The 27,549-nt window shown below is 32.4% G+C and overlaps 2 protein-coding genes across 6 annotated transcripts; one reads left to right on the forward strand and one right to left on the reverse strand.

Moving 5' to 3' along the window:
* On the reverse strand, positions 1-18,836 carry LOC148602145 (synaptotagmin-9-like). Of its 4 annotated transcripts, none has more exons than XM_088555107.1 (6): positions 18,526-18,836; positions 10,763-10,970; positions 6,178-6,317; positions 5,214-5,726; positions 4,439-4,556; positions 1-4,057 (listed from the first exon to the last, which is right to left on the reverse strand). In XM_088555107.1, exons 2-6 carry the CDS (start codon positions 10,938-10,940, stop codon positions 3,750-3,752), a joined length of 1,257 nt encoding a protein of 418 aa, XP_088411233.1. In that variant the 5' UTR covers positions 10,941-10,970; positions 18,526-18,836; the 3' UTR covers positions 1-3,749. The 4 variants fall into 4 exon arrangements, with proteins under 4 accessions (XP_088411233.1, XP_088411232.1, XP_088411235.1 ...); XM_088555106.1 differs by having other exon boundaries at positions 6,178-6,335; XM_088555109.1 differs by lacking the exons at positions 10,763-10,970; positions 18,526-18,836 and adding an exon at positions 9,739-10,749.
* On the forward strand, positions 10,772-27,279 carry LOC148602146 (large ribosomal subunit protein mL51-like). Of its 2 annotated transcripts, none has more exons than XM_088555111.1 (4): positions 10,772-10,905; positions 23,654-23,961; positions 24,492-24,599; positions 26,995-27,279. In XM_088555111.1, exons 2-4 carry the CDS (start codon positions 23,670-23,672, stop codon positions 27,237-27,239), a joined length of 645 nt encoding a protein of 214 aa, XP_088411237.1. In that variant the 5' UTR covers positions 10,772-10,905; positions 23,654-23,669; the 3' UTR covers positions 27,240-27,279. The 2 variants fall into 2 exon arrangements, with proteins under 2 accessions (XP_088411237.1, XP_088411236.1); XM_088555110.1 differs by lacking the exon at positions 10,772-10,905 and adding an exon at positions 23,017-23,134.
* Positions 27,280-27,549: the final 270 nt, after the last annotated feature.

Consider the following 27,549-nt stretch of genomic DNA (forward strand, 5'->3'; position numbering starts at 1 on the left):
CAAGATGTTCCAAATTATATATTATTGCAATAAACAAAATAACATTTTTATCACTTATTAGGGAGTCCATGCAAAAACCAGGCAGTGAGTAGCACATGACAATATGTTTTCAGAACAAAGTCACCAACTTCATATCACAAATGCATCCTTTCCTTTGAAAATTTGTTTTTGATTAACTTCAACGATTAAAGAGAAATGAATTACATGGAAAGCATTGAAATTCATTGAAAAAGGGGATATAAGTCTTTAATTTGGGCAAAATTTGATTGCATTGTTAATGAACTTTGACGTCCAATGTCTGAGCCATCCATTGTTGATTCAAAACAAACTTTATAATATTTGACATACAAGTCATGTATACAAAACATTGGAACAAAAAAAAATCATTGAAATAAAAATGACCCTTTGCCGCCTATATCATAGGATCTGCCTGATCTTTATATGGCCAATATCAACATTTGATCAGTAACAAAAACAATAACAGAACAATGCTGAATGTCATTGTTTTTTGGTAAATTGATGACTGAATATTTTAAAAAGTCAGTGAAAGTTCTGATTCACATTTGTCTATAGAATGAAGTAAAATAACATTTTTTACTTTTAAAAAGTCAGTATAAATATGTTAGGCAATTCTTGCAAATATAATTGATCATAAGAAGAGATAACTCAAAACATTATACTTTTCAGAATTTTTCACTTTCTTATATATATATATCTGCTGATTCATATTACGTCATATGTAAGTACAACCTTGCTTTCGAATTAAAAACTCGTCACATGATTATGTATATATTTTCAGTTTCTTCCACACGAATATTCCAAAGTAAACTACATTTGAAAGATATAATATATAAAAATGTGCATGATGTTTCTAGTCAAATTGTAATATATGGATCGACTCAGATAAGCTTCAGTCCAGATAATATTTGACCCTGGGCATCATGCACTAGTTGTTAACTATAAACAATATATAACATTTATAAATTGGTATCACAGCAAATTCATTTAATTTTTGAAGTATGAGTATTTGTAAAAATCAGACAAAATTGGAAAATCAGAAACATGTATGTTAAAACCCCACCGATCTGACAATAAAATATCACTCAAGGATACTTTTCCTATTTAGAAAGACCATTATTTGATCTCTGCATCATCGCATTTGCTCAGAAATTATTCAATGGAATCTTAGAAAAATGAGGCTTTTGACAGAATTATCTGTCCTTGAAATGTTCATTGTCGGAACATTTCAATGGAATTGTTACTCAATGGTCCAGCTTGATAAGGAAAATCTTGTCTGTTTTCTGTGATTCTGATGGTGAAAATAGTCAAATTAAACTATCAAAATGGTGGGGTTTTTCATACCATGTTTCACCCATTGCCTTATTCTTACAGAGACTGACACTTAAACATCACATTTCTTATACTATGAATATAAATCACAGGAAAGATATATACAACAAATAAGCACTGACTAAGAAATAAAACCGATTTTACAATTGTTACCTATGAAGCCACAATATATTTCTGTTAAAACTCTGTATTTAACTTATAAATGTGACTTCACAATTAACGTTATTTATTGAAATAGGAATATTGAAATTTCGGTGCTTTCAGTCATAAAAAGATTTAAGCGTTAAAGCACTTCAGCTTAATACAGAAAGAGCACTTACCATATAATTTTTCTCGGCTGATCATTTTAAAAAGTAAAAGAAATGATTTTTTTTCTGTGGTAGTCATGTTTTTTTCCCTGTTTTGTTTACATATCTTCTTTTGTTCAACTTTGATGGAATCTATCAATTGCTCTGGCCGTATTTCCTGAATGTTGTTAAACGTGTTGAACTATATTTATATATTGTAGAAATTTAAAAGAAATCCTTTTTTATAAAAAAAAAAAAAAAAAAAAAAAAAAAAAAAAAAAAAAAAAAAAACTTTACTTTTAAGGAACGAAACGCTTTATTTTGGGTGGTATTAGGTAGGATAAATGTCTGTTTTTAAGTACAGCTCTGCCAGAAAACCAGACAGAGGCTTATATTTAGTGATTTATGTATTTTTTTTGTTTAAAAAAAAACTTTTTATTGGAAATCCTTCTGAAGGCCCCATAAAAACTGTATTAAGAAATAGTATGGGAATACTTCCCATCAAAATTTTTCACTTTAACCAGTCAAAAATATTCACGATAAGTAAAAGTTCCAAGGATATGAACATAGGAGGACCTAAAAATGGATTTATATAGTTTCATTGATTATCATAAAGCGTCAAACTTTACTTTTAAACATGGCTCTGTCTAAAAAACCAGGGTGAAAGTATGATGACTCACCTTCACCCTGGTTTTGTAGACAGAGCCATGTATAAAAGTAAACTTTGAAGCATATGTTATACAATAAAAAGTTTACTGCATGAACAAAGAGAAATATTATCCTTTGTAGAAGATGCATTACCCATACATGTCCTTGCTATATAAAATTCAACTCGAGACAATATTTCCCACTATTCAAGCAATAACCCCATAATACAAAATACTAACAACTCCCACTATACTATGTATAACGATTTTAACAACTCAAACATATTTTACACATGTGAATTTCTAAGTGTTCTATGGAGTTCTTAGTACGCACATTTGTTTCATTATTAAGTCAATTGAAAATGACAGCCCTCGCAAATACAAACATTATCCCGCTACAAGTAACTATACACTTCTACAATATCTACAAATCTTATTACGATGGTGTTATGTAAGTTGGGACATTCTATATAGATATTTTAGCGACGTTTTTGACCTCTAAAATTAAAGTTTGGTTTTTTGCAACGCAACACATGCAAAGTTGGTTCGCAAAATTTTTATATGAATTTGTATTGATTTTCATCCGAACTGGGGAAATAAAATTTATGGAATCTATTCTATACGTACATTTCAATTTGAACTGTTTAGATGGAGTTCACGACAAGTGATTATAATGTTAAAATCACATTTATTTAATATGAATTTCAAATGAATTTCATTTACGGCTCGATTCACATAATCTTCATGTGAACAATATCTGTATTTGGAAAACCTGAATTACGAAATTTTAACACTGCTGAGCGAAATTTGTAAAGAATAAAAGCTTGCAAATATTCTAAATCGTCAAAAGATTTATGTGTAAAGTTCTATGCGCTGTTTATCATAATTAATGAATCATTAATTAATGATGTTTTGGGTATGTTATCTCTTAGAACACTTGAAACGTAAAGCTATTGCGGCCGTTGACATTTTGTAACCATTATAGGGTATATAAAGGATAGTTAGTTCATGATATGTTAAAATGTACTGATGGCAACACAATATCTGTACGAGGTATAATAAAAGTGTATATATTTTATCATGCCCTGGAACTAGATGCCGGTTTAATTAGCTAGTACTCTGTTTGACTAGACAGGACACCACAAGCACGCCAATGTTATGTTAATTCAGTTTTTTTTTAATCGCGTCTCAAAGACGTTGAGTCAAGACATAATTGTTCCTGCCATGAATTCAAAAACACAAAACGCTTTTGTATACAAAAATTTAGAAATGAAAGTTAAGTATGCATGTAGGTCATCCAATATGGTCTTATTTGTACATTTGACTTGTAGCACCGGAGAAAAGAGACTTGCACTCCTTTTTCTAGAAATTCAAGAAGAAATCGTATCCTAGACCACAAAGGCATGGGTAAAAGCCGAATATTTGGCATCCTCCAAAATTAGTTGGAGTTTGTTTTTATCTATATTCAACCTTGAATTTTATGCCAATGTGTGATTTGCTTCCTTGGAGTTTGGACCATTTCTACCCAATGAGCATGTGCATCTGCATCCAAATTAGGTCCAATGTATACACGTCCGAGAAGTCTATGTTCTTCTTTAGTTTTCCCGTCATGCAACACTGATATCCGAAAATAAACAATACCAAGTTTTTGACTCGGAACATCAAAGGCAAACGTCTCGTCAAATTCGGGATTCAAGTCACCTTTCTTTATGATGGTTTTACTTTTTTTGAGGTGTCGTCCATCAAACATAAGTGCAACTCTAACGTATGAATCTAAAAACAAACAAGTCTTCCTGTATTTTGATTGAATAACTTAGTGAGGCACGTAGACACTGAAATCATTTAAAGTATATAATAATGCAATAAAGATATGAATAGCATTAAGAAGGAATAAGAAACTTAAACGTTGACTCCAGACAATCAAAACAATTTTCGAATCGTAGTACCAACCACATGAGTAAAATATGACATAATATACATAAATATAAGCTGTTTATACATAAATATAAGCTGTTTATTTTAAGTGCATACATTAGTATATTCATAGTCGATAATTAATGTCGAACATCAGTATTGGAGGTTATAATTGCATCAATTTTGTTGCAAAACAATCTGGGGGGAAAATGATTGCATGATCGTCAATGTATATCTTACCTGTGGTATTGTCCTGTTTATTCATTGGTTTGAGCCCTCTGATCTTAACGATCGTCAGGTACAATTTTTCAGCAGTAGGTAAGTAGTTTAACCCGATAGATATATCACCAATGTCTTCCTGTAATAAAACAATTATAGATTATAGCTATATAATTCAATTTCAGAAGGAACACGGTTTCGGATTGGATAAAAAATTTCGTTTATCATCTCATAGACCAAAGTTTGCAATGACAGCGACGTCATCAAACTTTTTAATGATCTACTCGTTGAATTTGGGTACTTAAATTACATTAAAAGGAATGACTGTTATATTTACGATCTTTTTTAAATAGCCTCAATGCCCGTGGTGCACACTTTAAAATACACTTTTAGTGATTGAGGTTATTTCTTCATAGACCGAAAAAATACATCAGTCGTTCTTGAAATATTTTGAAATTTTAGTTTTGAGTGCTTCTTGTATACAACTTATTAACGCTCGAGATTTACTTATATATTTCTAATGCTGCTGATAAGAGTGATATACAACATACCAAAATCTGCAATATTTTTTTTATAATTCGAATTTTTGTATCTAAAAACGGGAGAACGTATATTTAACCAAAGTTAAGTGTTTCTGTATTTAATTACAAAAACTGAAAAAAATGCTTTCACAATAAAACGTGCTTTACAGCTTTATACATTCAAAAATATTTTAATCAATGGTAGGTGTACACGCATTATTAAATACTTAGATGCACATATTACATTCGTATTTTATGAAAATATTATAACTTACGTCAATTGGAGGATTAAGAACTTCACTACAATCAACATCTTCACTCTCAATTAAATTCAGTTTTTTAAGAGAGAGTGTGGCCTCCCCAAGTACTATATGACGAGAAAACTTATCAAGGTCACAAAACTGAAGTTTAACTGTATATAGTTTTAAATCATCCTTATCAATTGGCACTACAAATAGTTCATTGAAGACTGGATTTTCGGTATGTTTCTTCATTTTTGTTCTTATTTCAATATGCAAGTTATTTATCACATGTTCTTTACTGAGGCTGAAAAATTGATACGGCACACGGTAAAAGCGGACACGGACATAAGGGGAGATAACTGCGGTTGCATCACTCAAAACCATTTCTGAAACGTTTTTTATATTCATTATAAGTTTCTGTTGTGTCTTGTCGTATTTCAGTGTGAATTCCAAATTTCCTTTGAGTAAAGATATTTTATGGTCCTTTACTTCTCCATTCGGAACACTTAAACTTCTTCTTTGTAATGTTCCATCTTTCCATTGGGCCTGTAAAAAAAGCAAAATGAATAAAGATTAGCACAACTAGAGCTCGGCATTAATTTGCAATACACCTATGAACATCTTATTGTTTGATTATGTTTTTGAGTACAGTGAAAAATTAAGTCATATTTTTTATGATACTTAAATGAACTAGTACTTCATTCATATATCTAATAATTTAAACGCTATGTTTTCATCATTACTGCAAATTAAATGTAAAGGTTAATTTCAATAAATGTCTTTTCTATGTAAGTCATAACCTTGAACATGCATCTTAGATGTATCTGTGCTGTACTGGGATATGACATGTAACAGGTGGGAATATTTATTGACAATAGACTTCGTTCATTTTCTATGAGTATCTTGATAATACATAGTGATTTATTATTTCATCATACAATTGAACAAAAAACTATTTGTTTTATCAATCATCTTTTTGCTGACTAAGGATATTCACCCTTTTCATTTCAATAATGCTTGGTCCACTTGAGTCTGAAAATTCGGATGACTCTCGTACAGATCCATAGCGCATGCGTGGAGTAAGTGGTATGTTTTCACCACGCGGACTTTGACTTCCGCTGGATGTTGATCCATATCCTGGAACCATATCATGACCTTGAAATAACATGAGCTTATATAAGAGCAATACGTTCAGAAGACTTAAAAGTGCAATATCCCAAATGGCATTAGCTTAATTTGTACATCGAAGTATTCCGCAGTGTAACAATATGATTATGTAAGATAAGTACACTGGTAACATTTGATGGGAAAAACATTTAAAAATTCTTGTTCTTTGCAACTTATGAAGTCAATCAATATATTTATAGTAAGGTTAATAAAAGATGTGCAAGTATGATGAGCAATGCAACATTTGTTTTGAAATTTAATTTCTTCCGGAAATTGCCCTTTGCGAGTTGAGACGACCCATACAAGACGAGGTCATATGCGCTCGTCCAAACTCGTCCTCTTAACCAATGAAACGTCCTTAAAATAGCAGCGCCATAAAAATATTCAAAACAAAGGCAAGACAATATTTGACATCAATATATTCTATGTTTCCTGAAATGGCAGTTTGAACGAAATATATGTGTTTTCACGGACGAAACAAGTACTTATACTCGTTGCAGATCAAAGATCGGGTTACATTTTACTCAGTAAAAGTAGTCTTAAGACTGAATTTCTCAAACTCGTGAAGGAAAACCCGATTTTTAATCTTCACTCGTGTAAGAACCTATTGTTCTTCTCGGTGTTAATTATTTTTCAGTGAATGATGTGGTGTTTCTTTTCTCGTTTTAACAAAAATAAAATGAAAGTCTTAATATAACGGGTTTAGGTATAGTGTTCATGTCAAAGAGAAAACAACCCCTGCAGAATGAAAATATCAGCCCAAGGCTATCTATTGGTCTTCATTGAACGACGTTGAAATCCTCTTATCAAAGGGCAGGCTGCAGTGTCTTTAAATTAAAATTGTTATGTAACAAGATTTATGATTGATTGGTTTTCTTTGAGCAACCCAGGTTATTTTGTATAAAATAGCTTAGTACTGTGACGCCATTAACGTCGATTGGTCCGCTCTCAATGATTAAGATATGTCCAAACTAAATTACATTTTGCTTACGAATCAATTATTGATATTTGTACTGTCATTCATAGGGAAATAAATAGTAAGGAATATTTCTAATTTTTGAAGAAGTTATGCTCAAAAATCTGGTTTGGGTCAGTTTACAATTTTAAAAGAGAGGCTTGATGAGGTTTTTAAGTGTTAACTGCTGCAAATTAGATTATTATTTCGTATTAATTGTTAAAACAATTAGAAACAGTCAGCAATGAACAAAAAAAAAACTATTTTTATTTTGCGGCTTGTATAATCCAGAGAATTCTTATGATTACATCGATACACTTACAAAAACTTTTTTTTATTTTTAAAACGTTTTAATACGAGGCATTTCAATTATAAAAATGCTTTGTTTTAGTGGATTTAAACGATTACTTCTGCTGCAAAATATTCCAAATACCATAACCAGGGTTAGATAATGGAAGCAAAAATACACTGAAGCAAAAACAACTAACAAGAAAACGAAATAAAAACACACATTAAACTACACTTACATACAATAGCGTACAATAACGCAAGTAGAAAAACAATACAGATTTTACAGTCGTTTATTGCATTTGGGAACTAAATATTTGCATTTCCGCTGCTTACATTCCTTCATTTTATTTTTTAACTTATTTCTAGTCATGTTGTTTGTCAGTTTATTTAATATTTACAGTTTATTTCAATCAATTTAGTAAGTCACATTCGATAAATCATTACATTTTTAAGTCAAAACAACTAACAGGAAAACGAAATACTGGTGAATATAGAAACTCAAAACTATTTTTGTTATTTAAGTTGGACGTACACTATACGTATGTTTCTAGATTGTGTTCTTGGAGAAAAGGTGTATCCTCCAATTGATGCGGAAATCCTTAAAATATTTATTAACTTTGGGATATTCGGGTATAAATGGGTTGCTTAAAACAATGACACATGGATAAAAATCGTTTCAGATGAAATTCGAATAAAATCCAAATCTGTGTTTTAAGGAAAAACTACGTAATAAAAAACAGATTATATCATCATCAATTTGTGATTTCCAAAGACAAGGGATTATACATTTGTATCCATTCAATTCATGGCTGAAGGCAACTCATTGGTCTTCAATAAACGACGAGGTTTCCTTGAGCTGACATTTTTCATCTCGGTGATGGTGTTGTCTCTTTGACATATTCACCATAGCAATTCTCGTTATATAATTAAAGTATAGCATATGTAGAAAAAAAAATCATTTGTTCGGTAGGCTCTTCTGCACAATGAATCATCTACACCATTGAAAGAATCTGAATTTTATATGGATTCATACCTAATGGGTCTATTAAATAATCGGAGGCTTATTATGGTATAATAGCGAATAATTGATGATTCACACTGTATGATTTTAAGTTAGTAACCATATTTCTTGCGCAATCGAAATAATGCCCCATTCTTTTCTCATATTTTTTAAATCGGTTAATGATAGTTTGCATCAGTCGCATGTACATCTTAATCAGAATCGATGACAAATGGTCTCTTTGTTGTTTATTGTTAAGCCACATGTAATCAATATTGAATTGAAAAAAAAAATGCACTCTTGAAACAACGAACATGTCTCACTTACTACTATAGATATCATTGATTAAGGGAGTACTTTGTTGATACATAACATTTTGTTCTTTCTTGTATCATATTCTTAATTATTTAACACAAAAGGAAAGTTGAAGACATTATTACTTAAAGTAACAAAAAAGGCGTTTTTTTAACATTTTGTTTTTATAAACCTATGAATGTCATTATTGTAAAAGAAACTCTAATTTGCGATACATTTTTTTCGGAGAGAGCATTTGTTGTTCATTATTTAAAAATGGCTGTGCTAAGTTTTACAAGTAAAATAGTTCAACAAAGAAAGGAACTAGAGTTATAATAAAGATTACAGTGAATTATCAAATGTTTCCCGAGTAATGCACTTCTTCTTGCAAAAACTGCAATATCACTCTCGGATATTCTCCCGGAAAAGCTCCGCAACAACTTTCGCTTGTGACGTTATTTGACCTCACTTATGATTTAGAATATAAATTTATCGGTCACAAAATTTAAATGTATTTACAAATAACAATAAATATTAATCAAATCTATGTGATAAATACTATAATCCACTGGTTATCGCGCATAATCAAAATATTACTACTCGTGTCGAAACGATTGGAGATTCAACTTGTGTACGGAACGAATTCCACACACTCGTAAAATCTTGAAGTTCTTCAGCACTCTTGATTTTGTTATTAACATATATATATATATATATAAAACTCCTGTAATTATTGTCGTTTCCGGAAAACCATCTTATTTAAACCCTATCAAACTCTTAAATAAGAAATTATCCTAGTTAAATGTTACAAAATTGATAATAAATATTAAAAGGTCATAAATTTGGCCTACCTTTATTTTCCTGTGACCAGAATTTTTTCAGACAACAAAACATAGCGAGTCTAAAGTCACTTATGACATATATATTTTCACTTCAAAAAATTTTAAGTGATCTACTACAATGATTATAATAGGTTATGACTGTATATTTAGGTTGGCACCATATGTCACAATGACACTGTGTAAATCACGAGAGTCGATGACTAGATTAAATAGTACAAAGAACAATACAAAAGATTAACGTAGATGGGGCTGCTTTGTAAATCGTAAGAGATTTTTTTTCCATTGGATACATTAACTATGTTATAAATTATGCGTATTTCTTGTCATTATAAAAAGTTATTCCGATATGCTTAACATGCATTTGTTTTATTTCATTTGTTTTTAAACAATTCTAATATGCAAGAAGCACACTGTGTTCATCTGCATGATTTTGGTGGCTAAATGAATCAAAACCATTATTTCAGTACGCCTTTACATGGTCCGACTAACTCAAAATTGATTATTTTACCCTAAAGACAATTGAAAATGAACCTTCCGATTCGCTTATCATAGATACTTACAATACACACGTATGAGAAATCAACAGGTTTTAAGAAAATTTTGGATTTTTATCTACGCTTAAATACGCATTATATATCCTTAAACAATCTGACACATTAGCGTTTATTGTAAGGAAGCATTAAGTATAAACCAACCACATCAGGAACTCATGAAATTCTCACTCATGAACTATTTTCTATTGTAAATAATATGACGGACTTGTAGATAATCATTTTTTATAAAATGAATATTTATAACGGATTTATTGTGTGATTTCAAATTAGCTTACTTTTTTTTTTATTTTGTTTTTTTTTTTACATGTCCTCACGTTATAATTCATAACCACATGTGTTCAACTCGAGATTCTAAGAATGAGCTTACGTTATAAGCATTATGCCACACAAAGGAAATGTGCTAACTACTGGATTTGAGAGTGTGCATAAAGTTTAAAAAAATGCTTGAAAACTATTTTAATTTTACATTTTGATTTTACCTTTTACAGGTGCATGAGACTGGAACGGGCAATAATGGTACAACCAACAAAAGGGAGATAACATACACATGATACAGAGAAGAACAAACAGGAGAAAGACAGCAGCGCTGGCGATGATAAGAAGTTTATCCCAAGGGTCTAGGGTGATTACTGCTGTATCTGTTGTCAATGACAACATGTTGGTCCCATCAATACCGGGGTACCAGTCCTGAAATTAGATATAATATGATATCGAATTCAAATTTCTAACCATAATTTCTGTGGATCAATCATGTTCAGTTGAAGCTTAAAGATTCTGTAAGAGTAATAACAGGAACCAAGGTTATAGGGTAATCAAAAGAATGTAATCCAGGGACAAAGGCAAGACATGGAAAACAGACATACACAACAAAGAACATAAAGTAACTAACATCATACATACAAAGTAACAAAAGCAAATGAGCAACTCGGACTCCACTAAAAAACTGGGAGCATGGACCAGGTGCACCGGTAAGGTAAATGTCTAAAAAGAGAATTCCATTTATATATATATATATATATGTATAACGTCTCAGAATGTGACGACTATTCGCTTCACTGCTCCATCGGATCAAATTGATACAGGGAAGATATGTAAACGTATAGAAAGGTCTGAAAAATTCCCAACGATGTTAGAACTGTCAAATTTGCGATGCAAATTTTTGGTCGTTTCCACCGCGGGACTCGAACTTGTACCGCTGTGACATCTATGGCAACACCGCCTGCACAAAGTCCAGCGCCCTAGACCACTCGGCCAGCTAGGCTATATAAAAATATAGCTTTTGCTGGCCGGGTCATTCCTCCTCGTAGGATTAATCTAGGGCTGTATGGTACGATTTATGGTAGTACGGGACAGTTCATTTAGATGTTATTATGTAGGATAGAGGATCAAATTAATGATGCATGTCACAACAAATCAATATTATACAACGTCTCAGAATGTGACGACTCTATTCGCTACATTGCTCCATCGGATCAAATTGATACAAGGAAGATATGTAAACGCATAGAAAAGTCTGAAAAAATCTCAACAATGTTAGAACTGTCAAATTTGCGATGCAAATTTTTGGTCGTTCCCTCCGCGGAACTCGAACTTGTACCGCTGTGATATCTATGGCAACACCGCCTGTACAAAGTCCAGCGCCCTAGACCACTCGGCCAGCTAGGCTATATAAAAATATAGCTTTCGCTGGCCGGGTCATTCCTCCTCATAGAATTAATCTAGGGCTGTAACTTAGTACACGATGTATGGTAGTACGGTACGGTAGTGGTCTAGGGCGCTGGACTTTGTGCTGGCGGTGTTGCCATAGATGTCACAGCGGTACAAGTTCGAGTCCCGCGGAGGGAACGACCAAAAATTTGCATCGCAAATTTGACAGTTCTAACATCGTTGGGAATTTTTCAGACCTTTCTATATGTTTTCATATCTTTCCTGTATCAATTTGATACGATGGAGCAGTGTAGCGAATAGAGTCGTCACATTCTGAGACGTTATAAACAATATCCGATGGGTTTATCAATTGCCTTTTCTAGGTGTTCGTAGAGGATACGATTTTTGAATTATTGTCATAGTTTGAACCTTGTTTTAAAAAATAAGAGATATTCGACCTCTCATTACATCCCTTCTTAAAAACTAAGTCATTTTTTGCATTGCACTACACCAAATCTAGCCTATTTAGTTCTTGACGTTATTATTCAAAATCCATTCCACCTGAATTTCAGTGATTGGCGTCGATTTCACAAAAAGTCGTAAGTGATCGTAAGTAATGACGTCACAACCAAAAATAGCACTATGGCGTCATAATTTACGATCAATTTCACACTTACAACTTTTTGTGAAATTGACACCTGGAGATTATATTTCATGTGCTGCTAGTTTTGATTGAATTGCCATTCTTTAATATGCTCTGAGCTAGTTTTCGATAACTGTGAGTATGTTTAAAGTGGATATCACATTTTGTCTGTATGGTGTATATTGAGGTATTCCATGGAAAATTATTTATGTATTATTAAAAGAATGTTATGGTGTGTTTGTTGTTTCAGTGAATTTTTTACTATACATTGAAGGGGTGGCACATCATATTTCTAAATTTTGTCTTTTTGCTTCAAATATATTTAATACATCTTGAAAACAACTAAAAAGCTATTTAAATTCATCCTGAAGCACCTGCAACGTAGATATTTTTTGACTGCTTATATAAGGAAGAAGCCCGGCAAAATTTTCCCGCCATTTTTCCATAGTGCATTTCAACTAAATTTGACCTATCAGTGTCTTAAAAAGGCAAATTTTACAACACTTTGTGGTTAATTTTGGAAGTTATTGGGTATAAATACTGGGTTAATGCAATAAAATCTCTATGCTCCTATACATTTTGCCTGGTTCTTAGACAGAGAAGTACTTAATATGTCTGTGTGTAGTTACATGAATTTTTAGTTTGATTTTGAAGAATTTTCATTGTTCTGTTACCGTGGATTTTATTACTTTTGTTGTCGGGGCCTTTCACTGCTTACATAAATGTGTATAAGCACCTATTGAAGACCTTCTGGTAATCTCCGAAAGCATTTACTATTTTGTTTTAAGGTTATACATTAGTGCATTTCATGTTTCACCTTATTCGTTCTTTTTTTTTCTTCTAAAAGCATTTTAATATATGAAATAATGTTAAATTATAGATATTTCGTGTCTTTCACTAATAATTGTATCAGTAAGCCGATTAGCTTTGAATAAAAAAGGAAAAGCTACACCATTAAAACACATCATTGAACATGGAACTTTTCCTGTTTGACACTTTTACTAGATTATTTCAGTGACATTTGATATTGCATACGGTTAATTAGAGGCTTACATCTGTGGTAGTAATTTAGTGGATATTCTGACTATTTTGCCAATTCTGCAATTTTCTAATATTAGTGTATGAGTATTGGCAACACATACAGCAGCATCAAAATATAAAGATAATTCACAGACAACAAAATCCAAGACAATGGCCACAGCGTGAAAGAGTAATCAAGGGAACCAAGGTTATAACGGTAATGAACAGAATGTAATCCAGGGACAAAGACAAGATATGGAAAAAGAGGCACACACAACAAAGAACACAAAGTAGCTAATATCATACATACAAAGTAACAAAAGCAAATGAGCAACTCTGACTCCACTAAAAATTGGGAGCATGGAGCAGGTGCACCGGTAGGGTAAGCGTCCTCTGCTTTTCTAGAAATACCCGCCGAATTGCTCATAAATAGTCAAGTCCGGGGTAGACAAACGAGGAAAGAACCCGTTGAATAAATCAGTTTTCATGGTGCAGATGGATACACTATAACGATCCACGAGTTCATGATGACGACCATAAAACTTCTGTAGGGATGACTGCAATCTTGTAGCAACATGACCCTTTTCCAGAAGCCTATTTGTTAGAGTTCTAGCGCGATACAAAAAGTCTGCGTAGTTTCGGCAAGCTCTGGCATAACATATGAGTTGTGATATGAACACTCTATACGCAGGTGCTGAACGGATGTTGCCACAGATGAAAGGAAAGTTGACAATTTTGAATGAAAAGTCATCAGGTTTGTCGTAAATTTTGGTCGATACAGGAAACATAGACGGTATACAAACACAAAGACAATCGAATAAAATATAATTACGTATAAAAAGGAAGATAACACACAACACAAAACAACAAAGCACATCGCATGAACTCTGTCACACGAAAAAAAGGCAGTATAACCTTAGTATAAAGGTACTAATTTCATGAGACGATTATTTCGGTACATTTCAATGAAATTTAAATGATATGGTAAAATCGAACATACCGATTGACGAAACCTCAGTATTAAGGCAATAGGTTTGTTTGTTTTTTTGTTTTTTTTTGTCTGTGTCTGTTTTATGCATCGTGTGCCTATTTTTTTTATCATATCTTAACGTCCTTATATTGTCTGTCTATGATTTGAATAGGAACTTGTAAAAAATATATTTTGATGCGCGCTTTTACCAGTAAATTTACAATATTTATTTTACCATTAGAAATTCTAATAAATTCCTGATAACTCTCAAGAGGATGACTATTTTTATTTATTTATTTATTTATTTATTTATTTATTTATTTTTATTTTTATTTTCTTGGATTGTACTTTCAAGTTTTAAAATATGCCAATTGAAAAGCTAGCAAAAGTTGAAGACATTTTTCTTGTGAGTTCATTGTAGTTTTTTCAACATTTGAAAATTTAGTTTTACCTTGAATTTTGATAGATTGCAGTGTAGTATATTTCATCAGATAAGGGAGTAATTGATGATGTTATACCGATCGTTTTCAAACATTAATGCCAACTGATGAGTGAATTAGTACAACGGCATACCTTACATAAATTATTTCTATTCTTATACGACCAAAATAGAATAGTTAGTATCAGAATCGCCAAGGGGTAGATATATAGGGTAATATATCGGTTGACGTTTAAAGAGCATCATATTAGAAATGGCAATATTCTTACATATGCATTATCATAAGAAAATAAAAACAATGACCTAACTTATATGGTAAAATTGGCTTCCATTAAATTGAATGAATGGAAAACTGATTTCATTATTATACAGCAATTTGTAAGTTAGTTTGTTGCTAAATCGACTAATTAAGATAAGACAATCTATCTATTGTGATTGCGTAAAGCTCAAAGTTGTAGCAAATATAATTGGGAGTATTATATACTTATAAATGATAGGCACATTGACGAATAAAAGTCGCAGAAAACAAAACTACGGTATATGATATAAAAGTGTTCGGCATGTGTGTTAATGTTTCTATAAGAGCTCGTAAATCGTATGATATACCTCTCAAATCGTGTATCATTCAAAATATTCATTTACAAGAAATAAGGAGAAAACAACCCAATGATGTCAGTTCAAGTACTAGCCCATCCATTAAAAAATGGCCACAGTGGATAAAATATTACACAATTAAACATACATTTTGCACATAAAAATCAATCCAAAAAAAGGTTGGGTTCCTTGTTAAAATATAAATGAAGAAACTGAAAAAGCCAATCCGCTGTTATTCGTAACATATAGAGACGTAACATTGTATAGTCAATGAATAAAATGGAAATCACATTGCATATATGGACATAAAGAATATTTCAACTTTTTTAACTTAAAATTGAGTTTTATACACCAGCTAGAATGGTTTTAAAGCCCAATATGATTTTAACACACAGTGAAATTTGACAAAATATTCATTATTTGTTTGATTGACATGTTTTTATTTTGTACGTTTTTCAAAGATTACTAATAACCAGCTAATTATAAAATGATTGTAGCAAAGCAAATATAATTTGAGTTTTTTTCCTCAGTTACAGCAAATAAACACTTGGGCAATATTTGGACGGATTTAATTAAGCTCGGAACAGTTGATAATTTTTATCATATTGACGTATAGGGAAAACTGTGCCATACATCTGTGCCGTGTTTTTGGTAAACATTTAATCCGTTCTTTCCATATATAAAGCGTTTCCTCATTAGTTTAGAATGAGTAATCAAGGGAACAAAGGTTCTAGCGGTAATCAAAAGAATGTAATCCAGGGACAAAACCAGACATGGAAAACAGACATACACAACAAAGAACATAAAGTAACTAAAATCATACATACAAAGTAACAAAAGCAAATGAGCAACTCGGACTCCAATAAAAACTGGGAGCGTGGACCAGATACACCGGTAGGGTAAGCGTCCTCTGCATTTCTTGAATTTGCTAATACCCTATATCTCACTACCTACATTTTTATTGTTTTATTTGGTTACTTTACACATTTCATAGATATCATTTCACCTCTACTTAACCCAGGAGTTGTTGTAATACATGCACAAATTTCTAAGACAAGTTCAAAAGTTCAAAGATGTCTTCTCATTATACTGAATTGAACTTGGCTGAACAAGTTAGTAACATTTTGTAGTTTATTAAAACTATTATGCTTTTTCCAAACTAGTGTAAGACTTTAAAATAAGTTCATCAGTTTAGAGATTTCTAGACTGACGATTTCAATCATCTGTCAAATCGAGATGGTAAAAGGAAGATTTCCAACATGCAAGCTTAATTTAAACAATAGAGAGTGGAGATGTATAGGCTGAAGGAAATTCGACTTCTCCTTGAAATTTAATCTGCAGAAAACTGGAAAATATATCAAGTGGGGAAACTTCTTGCAGAAATATAATCACCGCCCAGTGAGAAAAGTCTCGTGCATATTTTATCACTCGCTTAAAATATGAAAAATTAATTTTAGTGTATATACCTCGTTGTACAAGCACATTCATTTGTACAAAAAGTAGCCGTTTAAGACAAAATTTAGTCGGCAAACGATAGTACAGCGCGAAGTATGTATACATATGTTTACACCAGGATTTCAGGTTAGTGCGTTAATAGAATTTTAGACCGACCGAAGCAAAGAAAAAAAACTTTTTGAGGGGAGGGCGGTAGAACTTGTGTAAAAGCAAGATTTCATGTGAAAACAATTATTTTATTTATATTCCAAATTTTAGGAGAGGGCGTACGCCGGGTCCGCCCCTAGGGACTGACCGTAGCTGTTTTTACTTCTTTTGGGCCAGATTTGAATAATTTCATTTAACGAGAATTTGATTTTAACATGATAACTAATACAATACATAATGCTGACTGTCATTATTGAAAATGTATTGTTCTTCAGACACATTTGTAGAGTCAATGTGTACATGTATCTATGTACATGAGGTGCCAGGTCAATTTGACAAGAAAGATAATATCAATATTTTCTACTTTTGAATCAAAGTGATAAAAGTAATTTGAAACTAGTAAAAAAATTCAAATTCACAATCTTAATTCTTAAAAAATACGAATAATGAGAGAAGCAAATGAATGTATTTTTCTTCAATTAACAAAAACATTAAATTTACCCAACTGTGTCGATCGTCATTCACGTACATTCTTCATCCCAGTTGTTATTGTTTTATCTATATTTAGGTCGCATACGGCATATATGCTTGTGGCTAATGTTTTAAAATTATATTTAATTATACTAGACAACTAAAATCTGATATTATAAATGCCTATCATCATTTTAGATCATTGACTTTTATGAGATTGGTTAAAAAAATGTCACACCATAGAGCAAAGGTCAAACCGTTTACATTAAAACTATGGGAACTATGAAATATGTGTATGCACAGATTTAATTGCAAATGTTATAGCGAAACAGAAATTATATAGTTTTTTTTATCATATACTGCGCTAGTAGCACACTTTTCCTTTCTGTATTACAAAACACCTCGAAATTAAGATTCTGACCAAACCCATCTATTCTCCGAAGTTCTTAAATTTAAACATATAAGATGCATATGCCGATTCAAGGATTTAAGGTAGGGCTTAGACTGTAACCTGTTTTGTTCCCATAAATCCGTTTATGACGGAGGGGTGGTGCATGGATCGGTTACAAAACCGTGAATTATTTTTAAAGTGGTTTAAGAGCAGAAAGGTAGTTACACAATATGGAAGTTGACTGGTAATAATGGAAGTTGACTGGTAATAATGCGCGTCATTTTGCCACAGTGTACATGTATATCACCTTCCACGATTTCCGCAACCATAGAAAGTTAGAAGAAAAGAAGAAAGATGGAAAAGTCATGAACGGAAAACTTTTGATGACAATTTGGTCTAATATACGAAAACATGTACCTTATTAGTTTCTATATTCCCTATCGAAACAATTGATAACAGCCTCACCTATTAGTCATTTTGATTTCCAGTCTTATTCATCTTGGTTGACTGTTCATATTTCTTCACCACACGTCAACACATTCTTCGTTAATTTTTGCACAGTTGCATATTTTAAACATTTCACTAAAGTTAGAGTCAACACAGTTATGTTTTTAATTCACAATTTCCAAACTTGACTTTTGTCGGCGAATTTCGATCCCCTGTATCTGTTTACCGGTTAGACTTCACAGTCCCATAAATTTTCGATTCTTTATTATTTGTATTTGTCAGTATTGATACATCTAAAATTATGAGTCAGAAATTTCGCAACAGCTGGTCAGGTATACATGTAGTAGATGTAGATGTCGCTTTCCACGATCCATATATTAGCTATATAATACTCTAAACACACAGATTTTATATACATTATAGTGTACTTAATGACGTTATTGTCGCGCGGTTTATTGATTTGAATTTTCCAAATGTTTTCGTTTAAAGTGTGTGATTATGTGCGTGTTTTAATACAGGCGGATCCAAGAGGGTGCCTATGCTCGAAAAGTTTTGTTGATTAAACTTTATTACATAAAAAAAATTATGGAAATCACTGGACCACTTTTTAAATAGCTGGAATCCGATGCAACATAATTATGGAATTTCTAAATATCTATTTGTTGTGTTAAGCATATAACTCTTTCTGATTTAAATTTGCAATTCTGATTTTTGCGAATCCCCAAATCGCCATTTTTAGTTAACATACAGCAATAGAAAAAACTTTATTTCCAATTGGAATATCGACTTTCCAGTAGGAAAACCAGTTTTCCCATTGTAAATTCACTTTTTCCAATTCGAAAACAAAATTTCCAGTTGGAAACTCTCTTCCCAGAGGGGAAAATGATTCCCGTTGGAAAATTAATTTTCCCATGGGAAAACAATATCCTGCATCAGTATGTATAAATTACAGAAAGAACTGTTTTGTTTTGTCTGTTTTTGTCTTTGCCTAATGGTATAGCTTTAACAGAGTTTTACTGACTCCAATTTATAGCGAAATCTGTCTCATTGGAAATTTAAATTTTTCCGGTATTGTAGACTGGTTTTGCTCGACTTCATATGATTTGGCTGATGCAAATTATTTTTGAATGTGTTTAATGGAACTAGTTTAGCCTTCCCATTTGTTCATTGTAGGGTTTCAAGAATTTTCTGTTCTAATTTTTCAAAACTGATTGGTTTGAATGTGCTATGATGTCTGCTATAAATTATGTTAAGATGTTAAAAGCAAGACCCGGAAAGAAAAATAAATGAACACGTACAATCGGTAAATACCATTTACTCGGAAAGACTACCCTCTCGTCCATCTCCCATTTTTTCAGTCGCTAATATTGTTAGCAATCAACTCGTGCAGTCGTAATTTCAGTACTGTACATTCGTATATGATTTGCATAATTATATATTACTATACCACCTGTTATGTAGATAGGTGCCATAGACACGTCATATTCTAGCGAGATCAAAATATACCTAGAACTCTAACAAATAGGCTTCTGGAACAAGGTTATGTTGCTACAAGATTGAAGTCATCACTACAGAAGTTTTATGGTCGTTATCATGAACTCGTGGATCGTTATGGTGTATCCATCAGCACCATGAGAACTGATTTATTCAACGGGTCATAGTTTTCCTTCCCTCGTTTGTCTACCCCGGACTTGACTTTTTATGAGCAACTCGGAGGGTGTTCCTAGAAAAGCAGAGGACGCTTACCCTACCGGTGCACCTGGTCCATGCTCCAAGTTTTTGGTGGAGTCCGAGTTGCTCCTTTACTTTTGTTACTTTGTATGTATGATTTTAGTTACTTTGTGTTCTTTGTTGTGTATGTCTGTTTTCCATGTCTGGTCTTTGTCCCTGGATTACATTCTTTTGATTACCGCTACAACCTTGGTTCCCTTGATTACTCTTTTACTTGTATGGGGGCGGGAAGTTTACATTAAAGGAAAAAATGATAGGTTAGCATTGAATTTTCTGTGACATAGCAGAAACGCCTAAAGTCTCCGATTCAGAGGTTGCCAGTTGCTTTGATTGAGAAACATTCGGGTCATCGCGGTTGCAGTCGAAATTTAGAGCATATCGCAGCTTCGCTAGAGTTCGTACCATTTCGGATTCACTGGAAGTTTGCCGATCTTAGCCGATAGACGAACTGTTGTGTTACACAACATTGTAGTATATTTTCGAAAAAGAATGAATGCACTTATTTTGCTAGTTGTGTACAAATGACGATCGATGTCAAAAGATATGAAATGGAAAAGAACATGAATGTATATCATGTATATTAAATGAGGAGGGTTGTGATCACGCCAAATTACTTTAACCCGCCTCATTTATTGCACCTGTCCCATGTCAAGAATTTCCGGCCTTTGTTTGCCTTGTTTCGTTTTTACCTTTAGTTTAATTTTTATGTTACTTGAGTATGTATTGACAATTAACTCTTTCCTTGTACCTGTGAATAATGATGTTTTGGGCCAACTGCAGCCTGTCCTGTGGTACTCTCCTTGAAATGTTCACGTTTCCCATTTCAGCGTGCATCGTTTATCGTGCATTTACACATCGTTTTGCGTTCGTTTTAACGCACGATAAACGCACGATAGAAGCGTTCGTTTATTTTTGTACTTTGATTATTTCCTTGATTCATCTGTTCTTTTTATATTTTTTGCTATTATTTACTTATATATTTTCATTAATTCTATTTACTATATTTTCTTTCTTCATTATTTGTTAATATTATTATTTTTCATCGTTCGTCTATCGTGCGTTTAAACGCACCCTAGCTACATGTATGAGCGTTCGTCTATCGTGCTTTTAAATGCACGCTGGGAGCGTTCGTTTATCGTGCGTTTTAACGCACAGTAGGAGCGTTCGTTTAAACGCACGATATCGTGCGTTTGGTGAGCGTTTAGCGTTCGTTTAGGTATCGATCGTGCGTGCGGGAAACCTAAACGTCTCGATGAGTGTATGAGGATTTCCTCGTCGTTCATTGAACCTTGGGACATTTTCATGCCTCTTTGGCATATACATCATACCTATTCTCGTCATATAGATCATCGTCGTTGCATAGTCTTTCTTAAATCGACCGAAAATCTTCATGTTTAATTTCAGCTTTTTTTAATTCTTAACAAAGTTCATTACGCCAGGGTTTATTGTGAAAATAAGAAAAAATCGTTGGTTGATTTGGGGCATTGAATTCACCTGGATGTTGAAAGCAAACTAAAACCAGTGCCAAAGAATATTCTTTGAAGACTTCAGTTCTTGGTTTTATTTGTTGTTGCTGGCAGTTGCTTCTTTTAAAGTACCAGTCAAAAAAAAAAAAAAAAAAAATTCAGACACTGCCATTGGTAAAGCGATTCATGGTGTAGAAAACCGTACGGAACATACGATGCTTTTTCAGTCTACATATGCTATGTATTCATAAAACGATAATCATTTCTGCATTCAGTCCTGCACTTTTTAGAAAATCATACATTTATCTCCCACTAAAATCAATCAAATCAAACAAAATCAAGAACGATAACTCATGCCAAATGTCAATCTCCTGTACAATCTATATTAATTTTATTTCAAAAGCGCAACAACCAAATGAAAAACTAAGACTGGTTATGTAATCAGTAACTTTTTCTGAACAAGAAATAAAACTGAATTCGGTGGGTTTTTGACATGCATGAATCACCTTCTGTCTGATTTTAGGAAAGACTGTTACCTAAATATAAATCTAGACCGCATACACATAAAAAGTTTCTTTGAGTGCAGCATGATACAACCAATAAAAATATCATTAAAACAAAAGATTTTTTTTCACTATCGGACCAGAAATAAAATGATTGATTTTTAGGGTGTGGCACCACGAAATAAACAAGTATTGTGTTAAAAAATGAATTTATCAACTTTGATAAAAACACAGTCAGATAACATTAACTAGAAATTGAAAATAAAAAAACAATCAAACAAACTAAGTAACAGACCAAAAAACAGTTTCTTCCTCTTTCCAAGCAACTTTTCTTCCTCTGCAAAAAATAATTAAAAACATATCATTATTTATTTGGTAAGGTGTATTAATGAGTCATTTTGCTAAAGGGTAAACAATGATATTGTATTCCAACAAATTACATGTACTATCTTGAAATATAAACCAGAGGCACCAACACGTGGATAATAATAATATTTCTTAAGGTCGTATTATCACTTCACCAGCAACAGAAGTGCATGGGTCATCTTTCCAATGTTTTTGGTAAGGTAAAATGAAAATCAAAAGATGGCTTTTCATGCAGTGAGTTAACCAATGATAAATAAATAAATCGGCTTCAAAATATTAACCCAATTCTTACTTTGAGTGATACAGCATACTTTGAGTATAGTAACTCAGCTAAGGCAGTACAAAACATCGATACTTAGAATGCTTATTTTGAGACGAAATTATTTAAAATGTGATATCTGAATGTGATAAGGTTGAAATGAACTATTTTGACAAGGATTGTCCGAACCCGGTTTGGATCGAGTTTAATATGGGCCGAAACGTCATTGATTTCACACTTCCGGTCGAAGAAAATACAGAATATAGAAAAAACAATTGAAATGTCAATATTGTTGTACAAAGGTATATAACCCACCCACTACCAGTAATAAAAAATGAAGATCTCGAATATTTCCCCTCAAAGTAAAGAAATTGAATTTGAAGGCAAATGTACACGTAGAACAATTGTTACAGAATTTTTACATATTGAGACACATGTACTTGTACATGTAATTAAGATACAGTTTACGACAGTCATCTAGGACGATCAGACTATCTTACTTGTCGACGCGTGAGTTGTTTTGCAAAGGTGAAATTTGTAGTCATGCAAGCATTAAATTATCATTTGATTTTGGTCAGGAATGCCCCTACATTACAGACCATTATTGCATTAATCAGTTCTGTTTATTTTATTGTAGGTTGAAAATCAGTAATAATACAGTATTAAAATATGAACTTAATTTTGAGAGTATACAAGGATTTTAAAGTATACATATATGGATGAGGTTTAGAACCACAGGGAAATGTAAGGTTGTGCCAAGCTTTTTACTGTTTCAATCCAAATTCTAGATATTTTTAATGGTATTAAATATTCTGTTTCAGAAATTTGAATACAAACATGTTCAGTAAAGGCATTTGTTTGTTTTGTCGAGCTGCCAAAGCCCTACCGTCATCAACTACTGCCTCCACAATTTTACAGAATCGGTTAAATGTTACACAGAAAGGTTTTCTCCTGTCATGTTCATCTGTGATTCAAAATAAAAGCATGTCATCAAAGCCAATAAAGAAATCAGTTCATCAGAAGGATGCTGCATGTGTTGGTGAAGGAAAAGACAAATACGAACCACAGTCTCCATACAGAGAAAAGTGGCCTATTCACTATGGTTGGGAAAATAAAATGTTTGGAGGAGGTAAATTTACATGTCATGTACTACTGATTTAATAATTAACTACTGAAACACTGTTTATAGTGTCCAACCATGTGTATTTACTAGTGTAAACTACATGTAGTATACTGTAAGTGTACTAATTTTTCGCTAATTTGAATGAGGACAGAAAACCATGAAAAATGGTACTTGCAAAATTGATTATAACACTATAAAGTTAATCATGCCTTTGTAAAGCATGAAAATTGATACCGTTGAATAGGCCTTCTTAGTATGGATGTTTTGTACTGCCTTAGCTGAGTTACTATACTCAAAGAAGTTTCATTTAAATGCCAGTTTGGACATACTTCAAAAATAGTGAAAAAAATAAAAAGAACATAAACATTTACATTGTAACAGTACAGTAAATACAGTAATTTTCTCAAAGTAGTAATTAGGATATTTTTCCCTGAAATTAAATGAAAAGTTGTAAGTTGTCTTTGTACCAAAAAACAAAAAACAAAAAAAAAAAACACAATTTTAATTGCCATTATCTCCCTTCTTTTGTTTTATAGGTGCTCTACCAAAACTTGAGAAACCATTGAAAAACACATTGAAAAAGGAAATAAAGCCTAATCAATGGGATAAAGAACATGCTTTGTTTGGTCAAAATGATTATATTGGTAGGTATTAGGCCAACTGAAATTAATTAGTAGATAATCATCTCCTCTCACCCCTAAAAAATTGACAAAAACAGGGTTTTGAAAGCTTTAGTCACTTTCATGTGAGAAAATGAGGACCATTTTAATGGTATATTTTTTTAAGTATGGTAGCATTTTCATCTGACATAATATATTTCAGAATCATCTGTTATTTACAGCACTGTTTTAAGGCATGAAACAAAACAAATGTACATGTATCATGCAAGGATGTTTTCCAGAGAATCCAAATAGCATGCCTGAGATTCAATTAAAAAAGAAATTCCTTTTAGGAATAATCAAAAATATAAATCCCTTTACACTCTTATACAATAATCAAAGACATACATCCCTGATCCCTGGCATAATTTTAAATGTATTTGATATTTTAAAAAATGCTGTTTTTTGCATTGCCACCCTTTGTAGAAACACAAAAATACATCTAGCACAGTGTAGGAATATAATTGCCTTAACAAGCAACAGTGCTGCATTGGGCAGATATAAATATTTTTCAAATAAGTATTTCCCTATTGTTGCCTCATGAGATTCTATTTTTAGCACTATTTTCAACTGATTTCGGGATCCAGACCGATTAATGACAAATTTATTTCATTAGTTTTCAGTTATATTTAGTATTGGTCCCTGAGGAATTCATTGATAGCATATATGATATTTTCAAGATTGTAAATATTGCTGACATGCAACTACAAAATGTAGTGACACCTGGGTAGTGACCAATTACCCACATTTGGTTTACACTCAAGTTTGATGTACAAAAATAAATGATAAATAACTTTCACGCCACTTTGATACAAAGTTATTAAAAAGTAAAGGAATTTTCCCTGCAGTTACGAATTGTTACAGGCATTTGAACTTTCTCGCTTGAGTGGTCAAGAGATCAACATTTTTTCCACGTGCTTGATTAGTGTAATTGGCGAATTAGGTGATTGTATACACAAAATTTTGACACCTGTTGGGAGTTGTAATTAGGTTTGGGTAATAGAATTGTCTCTTTCACCTCTTGAACCAATGTTGGGCTTACAGCTCTTAATGTTTTTAATACTTTCAAAGATTTCAGGTGACTAAATAAGACTAGATTGTTTTGGTCATTCTAAAAAGTCTTTCGTCATTGCGAAAATGACGAGTGCTAGAAAAATCACTGCAAAAACAAGATGGGACATCAATTTCAAAATTACGATATTTTTTGTCAGTTTCTAATATTGAGATACTATAACTCAAAAATCTTTTATTTCTTGGTGACTAAAACAATGTTTCTTCTCTGAAACTGGTGTAGCTATTGATTAAGAACATATCTATACTTCAGATAGCTAAAATTAGGCTTGCCAGTATCTGGTAAGAAATAAATAATAAAATCCTCCCACCTTCTCCATATTTTGTGTGAAGGTTGGATGAGAATCTACCATCAAACTGTACTAGGGGCCCTGGGTTTGTTCCCCTCTTTTAAAAAGTTACACAATTTATTTTAAAACATTGAAAAATACACAGAAAGCGATTCAATGGATACTTAAGGAAATATATTTGGCACTGTAAAGTTACCACATTCAAGAATGATATGTATTTTTTTCACATTTTTCTTGAAGAAAGTTTGGGCCTCTGGTTAGGAACCCTTTTTTTAAATACCTAGATTGGCCTCAGTATAATGTTATAATATGGTAAGCTAATCTCCTATACAGAGAAATTTTCATTGTTTCAAATTTTGCAAACTCAGGCATACTCTAGTGGTTTAAACCCAGCTTCTTAATGTTTAAACAGGCAGTTATAGAATGAAAAGGGGAGATAACTCAACATTTGGAAAAATGTTACATAAGCCATGTTTATGTTATCTGTTATGTGTCCATGCAAAAACCAGGCAGTGGGTGGTCCATGACAATTTGAATTTTCAAAAAGTTTTTACCCATTTCATATCCCAAATTAATCCTTGTTAGTTTTGGATTTACTGCCACGATAAAAGAGAAATAAATTGCATAGAAAGCATTGAAATTCATTAGAAGGGAGATAGTCCTTTAATTTTAGCAAAATTTGGTTGCTTTGTGAAGGAACTTTAAAATATTTTCTGAACTATCCATTGTCGATTCAAAAGGTACTTTATATTTTTTGACATACGTATGGTATATAAATTATATTTTAACAAAAAATTCACTGGGATTAAATTTACCCTGTGCCACTGATTTCATAGGACCTGCCTGATTTGTACATAGACAGTCTCTTAATTACTTTAAACTGAAAGTACAAGACATTTTTTTTAAGTTATCATGTTCAAATATTAGATATGTTTATCTCATCCATACTTATTTTGCACCTACGACATTGTGTATCATGAGTTGTTATTTTTTTTGCCAAATTACAATTACTGCTGCAGATATATTGGGAGATGGAGACGTCCGACCTGTTGATTTGATGAAGGGACCTTCATGGTTACGTGGGTTTAAGGGCAATGAAATGCAGCGTATAATCCGAAGATTAGAACACGAAGGAGATACTTTGGAACAACTTTATCCTACAAAGTACCATAACATTCAGAAACGCCTTTCATACCTGTACAAACACTATAATCTACGAAGATCACACAGGATTGGCAAAGGAAGAAATACGGTCAAGAAATAGTTTTTTTTGTGCTATGAAATAAATATTATAGACAATTGTATTAAGTGTGACAGTTTTGTATGCCCCTACATAATCAAGGTATACAAATGTACTGCTGTCTGTCTCAAACTTTTTCTGACTATAGAATCTATTGCACTTTTTATTGGAATGATTAGAAATTGGGCGTTTGATTTATTATACCACCACCCCACCCCCCCCCAAACGAAGTTTGGAGGGTATATAGGAATCACTCTGTTTGTCTGTCCACTTTTCTTGTCAGTGTTGAAATTTTATAGGAAGGTTGGGTATCATATGTGTATGTGCATGAAGA

Source organism: Perna viridis, chromosome 12, assembly GCF_037379345.1.
Source record: "Perna viridis isolate PV_CMFRI_1.1 ecotype Kerala chromosome 12, ASM3737934v1, whole genome shotgun sequence".
Lineage (NCBI taxonomy): Eukaryota > Metazoa > Mollusca > Bivalvia > Mytilida > Mytilidae > Perna > Perna viridis.

Coding starts and splice junctions, on each gene's coding strand:
- LOC148602146 (XM_088555111.1), top strand. CDS start 23,670: ATGTTCAGTAAAGGCATTTGTTTGTTTTGTCGAGCTGCCAAAGCCCTA. Junction 23,962..24,491: donor AAATAAAATGTTTGGAGGAG/GTAAATTTACAT, acceptor TTTGTTTTATAG/GTGCTCTACCAAAACTTGAG. Junction 24,600..26,994: donor TGGTCAAAATGATTATATTG/GTAGGTATTAGG, acceptor TTACTGCTGCAG/ATATATTGGGAGATGGAGAC.
- LOC148602145 (XM_088555106.1), bottom strand. CDS start 10,940: ATGTTGTCATTGACAACAGATACAGCAGTAATCACCCTAGACCCTTGG. Junction 4,557..5,213: donor TTCTTAATCCTCCAATTGAC/GTAAGTTATAAT, acceptor GTTTTATTACAG/GAAGACATTGGTGATATATC. Junction 4,058..4,438: donor TAAACAGGACAATACCACAG/GTAAGATATACA, acceptor GTTTGTTTTTAG/ATTCATACGTTAGAGTTGCA.